Below are 9,466 nucleotides of genomic sequence, written 5' to 3'. Positions count from 1 at the left end.
GGGGTTGAAAGAGTGGATTATATTATTCTAATCTCTCAATATTTTTTGGTTAAATAACCATTTTCTAGTTTCTGGGGAAAATACATTCTCAAAGAAAACCATGTAAAGCCAAACTTTCTTACTCCCCCTAAAATCTCATCTTTCCTCTCACCAACAATACCCCATACCCAGGAATTCCAGCCATATAATACATGTGCAAAAGTGGCTTCACTTTGTACGTAAAATCAATTTTATTAATAAAGATCTTCCCACATGTTCAGAGCAAACAATTAATGAATTCCAAGGAAAAACCTACATACAGTAGAATTAGAAGTATTCCAGGGTAACAAAAAAATAAATATGTACACCCATAATCACCGCCGCCTCCGAAAACCTGAAAGGAAAGGAAACCAAAAATGAGGCAAAGGACAGTCAGAAAAGCCTGAAGGGAGAGGAAAAAAAGGACATCTAGAGAGAAGGGCTCAATAGGAGTGGGAACCCTTGCCAATACTCTATATCCTCCCAGGACAAAAGACAAACAGGAGGAACGAAACTGGAATGCGATGTTTCCTTCTAGTGACATTTTGATAGTTTAAGGAAGACTGAACAGGAGTTGTGAGACCTTAAGAGATAGAATCCAGGAATCTCTTTTGTGAATGATGCTGATTCTCAGCTTGGCAAAGAAAAAAATAAAGGCCCACCTCTAAAGAGATTAATGCTCAGTATGGAAGAGATACCATAGGGGATGGTAAGACCCAGGATGGCAAATCCAAAGCTGGCATCCCAGTTCTTAAACCCCATCCTGCACTTGATCACCCAAGCCACTGACTGACCTTTCTTCTTCCGACCTTTCTTAGGTATCTTCTTCCGCTTCTTAGTAGGATTCTGATCCTGAAGACACATGGAGAAATGAAGGAATGGCAGCAGCCTTCCAAGTGGCAGTGTACCTGCCCAAGTTCCTCATGGTAATAAGCCCCATAAACATTTAGCTGAAAGCATGAAGGTCACCTCCCACCACTGGATCACAACCTCACCTCGTCAAGATGAGGGGTTCCTCCTGTCAAAGCACTAATGTCACTGAAGTGCGTGAGGGAATGAAGCTGGGAGCTCATGATATTTGCTCGTTTTCGCCGTCCTTTCTCTCGTTTACTGACACTTAAGCGCACCATCATGCTCTCCTCATAGTTAATCCTACCAAAGAAATACAGACACTGTTTCTAGCATGCTCAGTACATAGAGGCAGAAAGCTGCAGCCAAGAACCTGGGTCCAGGGGTTTACTCAGCCCTGGTTCAGACAGTTCTCAAGAATGTCATGGTATCATCATCATCAAATAAAAAACAAAAACAAACAAACAAAAAAACCTGATGTTCTTGACGGGGTGGGTGTAGTTCAGTGGTAGAGTGCCTGCTTAGCATGCTAGAGGTCCTGGGTTCAATCTCCAGTATCTCCATTAAAATAAATAAATAAACCTAATTACCAACCCCCTTAAAAAAAAACAACCACCAAAACCCCTGACATTCTTGCCTTCTGCACAAAATTAAGAGTTGTGATAGCGAAATACACAGTTGTAAAGCCCTACTAGGTGAAACTGCATATATTCCTCTCCATGTAGCATTTGCTTAGCCTGAATAGTTGGGGGAAAAAAAAAACATTGTCCCCCCAGTTCCTACTCTGTACTTCAAACCCCTAATTCTTAGAAACTGTCACCTCAAGTTTTGCACTCCACTTTCTAGATAATGTGGATTCTCTTGGCAGACTTAATCATATTGACTCAAAGCAAAAGGCCAGGTCTCTATAGCATGGGTAACAATTTCTAACTGCAAGGACTCAAACCTGTGTTGATCCTCCTGGCTCTGGCGAGTAACATGAGGGTGCCGAGCATCACGGATTTCCTCTGGAGCATCTGAGTACTGCTCCTTTAGTTCCCGGATGACAGAGCTGCTCAATGCCCGTCTCTTGGCTCGTTCTAGGCGCTTCTTCTCCCGCTCAGCTTCTGTTTCATCTGTGGATAAAAATCTCCAAGGGTTATCCCAGAACAGAGAAGAGAAACACAATTCACACTGAGGGGCAGCAGCCCAGGTTCATACCATAATGCACTGGAACCAAGCGTGGAGGAACGTATTTCTTAGCTGTCCCTTTTCCAGATTTCTTCCCGGAGGCCCCAGACTGGCCTTCCTCTGCTTCATCTTCTTCCTCATCCTCAGAGCTCAACTACAAAAGGAATGTAATGTCCACAAACTCAGGAAGTGTTAGTCAAATAAGTCATAAGAAAAACCAAAGCTGGAACATCCTGGAGAGGTGGGAATATGAAAAGGGAGGAAGGAAAATCTCATACTCGAGATGCTAAGGCACAAGCTGGGAATCAACAGAAACAAGAGAACCCCAGGCGATCCAGGATCAGCACAAGGCTCATTCAGGCTTCGACTCCTCAGGAAAATCGGGATAATACAACCTCTTACCTTGCTCATCATGTTGCTGGGATGAGGCTTAAAATGGAGTGGATCATTCTCACCTAAAATAAAAGACCCAAGGGATTTTACAAGATTTGGAACTTCATGAATGGTCCCCACATCACCTTACAGCTTCTCCCACTTACTGAGGCTGCCTGTCACTGCAGTCTTGACCAGTTTGTCAATTTGATACTTCAGTTTTTGGTCCAAAGGACGAAGCTTTTCCAAAACCTGTAAGTGGTTAACAGGATTACATTTCCTCCCCAAAATTAAGCACACACCAAAGTCCCTCTATTAAGCTTCCAGATAAAGCACCTAAAATATACACAAAGTAGAGCACATAAAGACAATTTTTTTTTTCCATTTGGTTTCCTTAAACATGAGAACACACACTTAAATGAGAGTTAATGTGTGACAACCCTGGAGTTCAGGATTTAGAAACCTGGAACTCTAAGATGCCAAATGCTTCATACCGTGCGAATCTCCACCAGTCTCAAAACTGCAGCATGTCCTTGAAGAGACCTTCCTGAGGATTTGTCCAGGATGAGATGACTCAGATCCATCAGGTACATGAGCAACAACTGATCTTTCACTTCCAAAAGGCTGAGACCCTGAGGTGAACCAAACAGTAAGAGATGCAAATTCAGTTTTGACCAGAGAATAAGGAAAGCCTAGAGCAAACAAAATAATTTTTTCCAAGTCAAGTTTTTCCCAGTCAGTTCACATAAGGTATTTGTAGTAGTCTCAAGGAAGTGACTGTACCTAAAATGGCCACAGAGAAAATTATACTAACATGAAAGAAACAAAGCTCAGAGAATTACCGGAAGACAGTAAGAGCAGGAAAATGAGTAAAGTATCCCCCAAAATGACTACAGCAGGGTTTCTCAAACTCAGAGATACTGACATCCGGGGACAGAGAATTCTTTATTGTGGAGTGCTATCTGGGCACTGGAGGACGTGCAGCAACGTCCCTGGCCTCTACCTACTGATGCCATCCCCCAAGTTGTGACAATCAAAAATATCTCCATACAGCACTGAATCTCAATTTAACCAAAACAATTACTGATTTTATTCCCTTACAATAGTTATATGATACAGGTAAAAACAATGATCTATACAAATTGACATGGACTTAATTCTCTGTCAACACACTTTTTACACTATGTAAAGAGTGTGAATAACGTGGTTCTAATTAAGAGAAGGAGTATGATACACACATTTATATATATATGTATGAAAATGCCTGGAAGATAATGCAATCAACAACTGCTACCCCTTGGGACTGAGATGAGGAAATGGAAGAAACACAGTGCTTATACTGAAAAAGTGGTTTTCCATCAAGCACAATTACTTTTTTTTAATTGACGTACGGTTGATTTATAATGTTTGTGGTAGTTTCTGGTGTACAGCAAAATGATTCAGTTTATATATACATATATGTGTGTATGTATAGTCTTTTTCAGATTCTTTTCCATTTAGGTCATTACAAGATACTGAATATAGTTCTCTGTGCTACAGAGTAGGTCCTTACTGTTTATCTACTTTATATATAAAGTAGTGTGTATCTGTTAATCCCAGACTCCTAATTTATCCTTCCCTGCCCTTACTTTCCCCTTTGGTAACCATAAGTTTGTATTCTATATCTGTAAGTCTATTTCTGTTTTGTAAATAAGTCCCTTTGCATCTTTTTTTTTTGGTTCCACATATAAGTAGTATCATATATTTGTTTGACTTACTTAGTATGATAATCTCTTAGTACAATAATCTATGATGATAATTTCCATCTATGTTGAAAATATGTACTTATAATAAAAGAAATTAAAAAAAAATACACCCCAGTACTTATCTCAGAATGGTGATTATATTGGTTTTTAATTCTCTTCTTTGTGATTTTATGTATCTTCCAAACTTCCTCAAATTAAAAGTGAATTATACTTACAGTCATAAAATCAAGCAAATGTTATATAAGTTTATGCTTTTAAATAAAAGAAAGTAATGAGCGTAAGCAGACTTAAGTTACAGTTGTTAAAAAAAAGTCACCATGACTGCATAAAACAAAACTAATAAAGTCCACAGCCCTCAGAAGACCTATTTCAGACAGGTTAAATATTCTGCCTAAGATTACACAGTAATAGGAGTAGAGCTGGGATTCAAACTTTTAGTCTGACTCCAACACCCAAGCCCTGGGTATCTTTAAACCCACATGCTAAGCTCTTGAGGTCAACACTCGTTTGGTACAGGTGGATGAGCAAAGGATTTAAAGACAGACAAACTGAGTTTAACTTTTGAATTAGGCACTTAGTAGTCGAATATGGGGTAAATTATGACCTCAGTCTCCTCATCTATAATATGTACAGTATTTCCTTCCTGTCTCCAAACTTTTCATTATGAGGCTCAAATAAGATAATGTGAAAACACTCTGCAACCTGTAGAGCACCTACTGAAAGTTTTTGATCCTGCAAGTTAATAAATATCTGTTCAATGAATAAATATACAGTGATCTAAGATACATGTGGGCAGCCCATCTTAAAAAGGCATTAAAATGGATAAAAGCATGATATCCAGAATAAAGACGCCAAGAATTTGAGAAATAGGCTCTTTTGACATGCTCGGGCATTGTCAAGCTTAAAATGGATTACAAGTGTATGAGAGAAAGACAAAGGAGGATGAAAAAGGAAAAGATAGAAAAATGATGAGAAAGAAAAAAAAGAGGATATATTAAAAATTCTTTAGCTATCTTTCTAAAGCACAATTTTGCTGTAAACCTCATGCTTAAAAATCCTTCAATGATTTTTATTAATCTGCTATAATAAATTTCATACTTCTGTTGACTTATGGAATGTTTTGCTTAAATAATACCTTAAGACACAAGGTTAATATAAAAAACAGGTAACACCCAAGTTTTCCAGTTCAGGCAAGTATGAAGGATTCAGACACCTTCTATACTGCCCCACACCCAGTGATCCCTGAGAAGGTTCTACAAGACCTTAATTTGAAAACTACCATATTTAATTTTAAGATACACATCATTTTCCTATTTTAACATCTCTAAAGTCAGGATACATCTCTAAATCAATGGTATCTTAGCGTTTATGTCACAGATTAACAAGTAGCATTTTTTTTCTTAGTATGTAAAATTAACAGCATTTTAGATTTCCTACCAGCCGCCTCCCCCTCAAATGTGCACCCAATCACACTAAACAACTTACCTCCTTTCCCAGAATACCACCATGCTTTCAGGTCTCTGTGCCTTTGCACATGTTCTTTCTGTCTCTCTGACTCTTATTTATACCTCACAATCCTGTTACCTCCTCTAAGAAGCCTTCCCTGACTTCCCCTTACTTCTCTGATTATTTAATCTCGCTCCTCAGCTTGCACAGCTGCTCATGACCCATCATGACTGCTACCGCTTAAACTTATTGCTTTCACTTGTTTTCTCTACTGGACTTCAGCACAGAAACTGGAGCACTCAGGACATACAAGACGCTTAATAAATACATGAAAAACTTTTGAGAACATCAAGTCAGGGGATGCCTACCCTTCAAGTATGTCTTACCTTCTCTGTAGGATAGGCTTTAGCTTGAACTTTTTTGATCAGAGCTTGCACTTGTGTGGTGACAGCCATCACCTGAAATTAACCCAAATAAAACCACTGACTAGGATACATCAAGTCATCTTTGTGAGCTCCAAAGGGCAAAAGCTAAACAATTTTACCTAAAAATTATCTGAAACACTGCCTAAAGTACATCATTATCTTCTTTCCAGTTCTGGGAAAGTATAGAAGAGATGTTTCTGAAACTTCTTCAAAAGGTAGAAAAAATTTTCCACTTCGTCTTTAAGCTAAAGAAACCATCTTACCAAACCACGGGGAAGGGATAGGAACTGGGACAAAGATGATGAGAGCACTGTAGCTTTGTAATGGTCGAACTTGCAATGCACACTACTATATAAACATATATTAGCATCCAAAGGGCAAGTCATACCACCTTTCCCACCACCCGTTTCCTTAGCTATAAGAATAAAGGAAATTGACTCAGATGCTTTCTTTCTGGAGTTTTCCGTATCCTTTGGATGCAGAAATCAATTACTTTGTATTGTAGCCTGAAAAGGTTTTCATTAAGTCATTTTGCTCTTACGGTATTTGGTCATTCAAATATATACCCCCAAATCACCAAAGTTTAGAGATGAGGTACACAAAGTCAAAGCTGAGCCGTGACTAATCTATTCCAAAGGGGTGCCATTACTTACCTGCTCCTGCAGGTTTTTCAAAAGGGCCACGGCATTTGGCAGGTCTGACTCCAACACCTCCTATGGAAGGGAGAGTACAGAAAAGACATTCTTTCCTCAGGATTATAAACCGGACCGTCTCCTTCAGACAACCCACACTTCCGGCCTTCCCACTCCGGTGCACCTGCAGCCTCGCCTCACAGCCGGCCAGCCCCTCTGGTTTACTGGAAAGAAGCGGCTTAATTCCAGTCCCGTCTCCCTACTACTGCTTTTGCCCCGCTGTGGCAGGGAGGACGCCTCCCTGGAGCTACTTTCATAGCCACCCTTTCCTCACGCCAATAATCTGCCTGGAGCCACTGAGGAGAAAAGAAACATCCACAATAGCAAGCCGAGGAAGCAAACACACTGCACTTACCGGCGCCGCCATCTTCACAAAGCCCGCCCCTTCCGGAGACGTACTTCCTGAAAGCTAGTCTTGATAGACTTGAGAGACCGCGGCCGCTTGCAAACCTAAGCCAATAGGAATAAGGGCTCTCTCATTTCCGCCCCGAACAGGATGTACGAGAGGAGGGGCCGGGTCCAGCCAATGGAATAGAAGAACAGTCTAAATTCGTCAGACTTAGGAGGAGCTTTAAAGACGTAAAGATGCGCTTGGAAAGAAGCATGTGATTAGTAGATTGAGAAGAAATGATTGGAGCTAAGCCAATAAAAACTGGGCAATTGATTGATTGACAGTTAGAAAGGCCCAATGGGAAAAAGGAGTTAGCTGAGTGAACTGAGAGCGTATTGGCGCCTGGATACCGCAGTACCCGGGGCCTTTTTCACGACGCTTCCCTTGCGTTGCCGGAACTCATCGCTAGGTGACGGGCCTCAGCTTCGTTTCGGGAAGGTGGTCTCGTTATGGAACCGCCATTGCTGCCTGTTGTTCCAACGCAGGCCGCGCTAGATTCCTCACAGACCTCAGGGCCCTTGTGTGATTGTAAAGAAGTCATTCGATCTCTGAGCTTTTTTCATCTATAAATAAAAGTTGGGCCAGAGAAACCCAGAGCCAGAGTTTATACATAGGCAGTAAGGACCCTCACCGCATCGTGCGCACCTGCGGGCGCTGCGGAATGACACTGCTTCCCCCCTCTCCGCTTGCCTCCCGAACACTCCTACCACTAGGAATTTGGGGACGTGAAGGGAAGGACGTTTAACAAATGAAGAAGCCAGTTCAGATTTACGTGACTTGCCCCTGGTTACACGGGCCCCTGCAGAACTTTGTTCAAACCCAGCCTGCGCATATTATTTCATTATGCTCTGCCTCATCTTTTCTACTTTCAAATACACCAGCTTACTTCTGCTCACAGGCTGCTAAAGTCAGTTGTACAGGAATTAATTGTTCCTGTTGTCTGACTTGGGAAATTAGCATTGCAAGGGAAATTAGCATTGCAAATGATGGCCTTAAATTTTACCTCCAACTACCGGGCTGACCGAGGACTAGAAGTCAGATTTCCTGATTTGGAGCCGTCTTCTGGAATTAAACAAGGAGTAAATTCGGTATTTCGGCAATCAGGGTGGGAAAATCCTAGTTTCTCAATCTTTTGCTGGACTCAGGAAGAAAGCAGGGGCTAGGTACCCAGTTTCCTTGCCTCTACATCTGGCATTTATTTGCTGCTTCAGGCCCAGCGTAGAAATTCAGGGTGCCTTGACAGCCTACTCAATTAACCAATAGTTTTTGTACCGTTTATCAGAATTTGTATTATGAAAAATTTCCATTTCAACAAATTCTCATGCTTGTCTAGTTAGGTCTGTGACCTAACTATAAGCCTCTCCTTTACTTGGAATTTGAAATTTAATCTGTCATAAGCATTATGAAATCAGTGACAAAACAAATTACACTGCCTTGTTTTTGATTATTGAATACTTACCGATTCCTTTTGTTACAAGAAAATCTTGGCGTTAATAGTACACTAAATCTTTGTAGAACTCTTCCAGGACTCAATCAATAAGTATTGGCAAAGAAAACCAGATCAAAATTTATTGTTTTCTATTTCAACAGTTCTATAACTGGCAATCATATCATAACATTTGCACATATAAACTGAGCAACTTTTTTTTGAGAAATTTAAAATATTAATTCATTTAAAAAATAACAAATCCATTACATATTAAAATGCATGTTTATTTAAAAATTTCCTCCAAAATTAATGAAGAGGACAGTATTTTACATTTCTATAAATCTCTTTAATATCTGGCTTTATAAAAGAGGGCTAGATTTCCATATCTGTTTCTACATTCAGTCTACCATGATATGACATATCATGTAGCCTACAGAAAAATTTCACTGTATACTTGTGACAGAAAGAGAGTGAACAAAACACAATTAACATCTCATTATTATTATTATGAAAATGGTTTTGACCTCATGGATATGTGGAAAGATGCCAGAGGCCCCAAGAATCTACACTGACCAATTTTTTAACAGCTTTATTGAGATTTAATACACATACCATGCCAATTCATCCATTTAAAGGATATAATTCAATGATTTTTAGTATATTCTTTGAGATGTGCAAATATCATAATTTTAGAACAGCTTTATCACCCCCTAAAAAAGTATCCATTAGTAGTTATCCTCCCCTTTCCCTCCAAACCCCACGCCCACCCCCAGCCCTAGGCAACCGTCAGTCTTTGTATTCCTAGAGATTTGCCTATTCTGGACTTTTCATAAAAACAGAATCACACAATATGTGGTCTTATGTGACTGGCTGCTTTCACTTAGCATAATGTTTTCAAGATTCCTACATGTTGTGACATGTATTGGTAC

At 40.1% G+C, this 9,466-nt stretch overlaps 1 protein-coding gene across 1 annotated transcript; it reads right to left on the bottom strand.

Annotated features, from left to right (window-relative positions):
- Positions 1 to 206: 206 nt before the first annotated feature.
- NGDN (neuroguidin) lies at positions 207 to 7,162 on the bottom strand. The gene is made up of 11 exons (XM_006172792.2): positions 7,073 to 7,162; positions 6,679 to 6,738; positions 5,987 to 6,058; positions 2,904 to 3,041; positions 2,577 to 2,661; positions 2,440 to 2,492; positions 2,068 to 2,191; positions 1,814 to 1,982; positions 1,014 to 1,170; positions 813 to 870; positions 207 to 373 (listed from the first exon to the last, which is right to left on the bottom strand). Exons 1-11 carry the CDS (start codon positions 7,082 to 7,084, stop codon positions 354 to 356), a joined length of 948 nt encoding a protein of 315 aa, XP_006172854.1. The 5' UTR covers positions 7,085 to 7,162; the 3' UTR covers positions 207 to 353.
- Between the last annotated feature and the right edge of the window lie 2,304 nt (positions 7,163 to 9,466).

This window comes from Camelus ferus, chromosome 6, assembly GCF_009834535.1.
Source record: "Camelus ferus isolate YT-003-E chromosome 6, BCGSAC_Cfer_1.0, whole genome shotgun sequence".
Classification (NCBI taxonomy): domain Eukaryota; kingdom Metazoa; phylum Chordata; class Mammalia; order Artiodactyla; family Camelidae; genus Camelus; species Camelus ferus.
This window is presented reverse-complemented; position numbering and strand designations above follow the sequence as displayed.

Coding starts and splice junctions, on each gene's coding strand:
- NGDN (XM_006172792.2), bottom strand. Junction 3,042..5,986: donor AAGCCTATCCTACAGAGAAG/GTAAGACATACT, acceptor GGTTCACCTCAG/GGTCTCAGCCTTTTGGAAGT. Junction 2,662..2,903: donor GACTGGTGGAGATTCGCACG/GTATGAAGCATT, acceptor AACCACTTACAG/GTTTTGGAAAAGCTTCGTCC.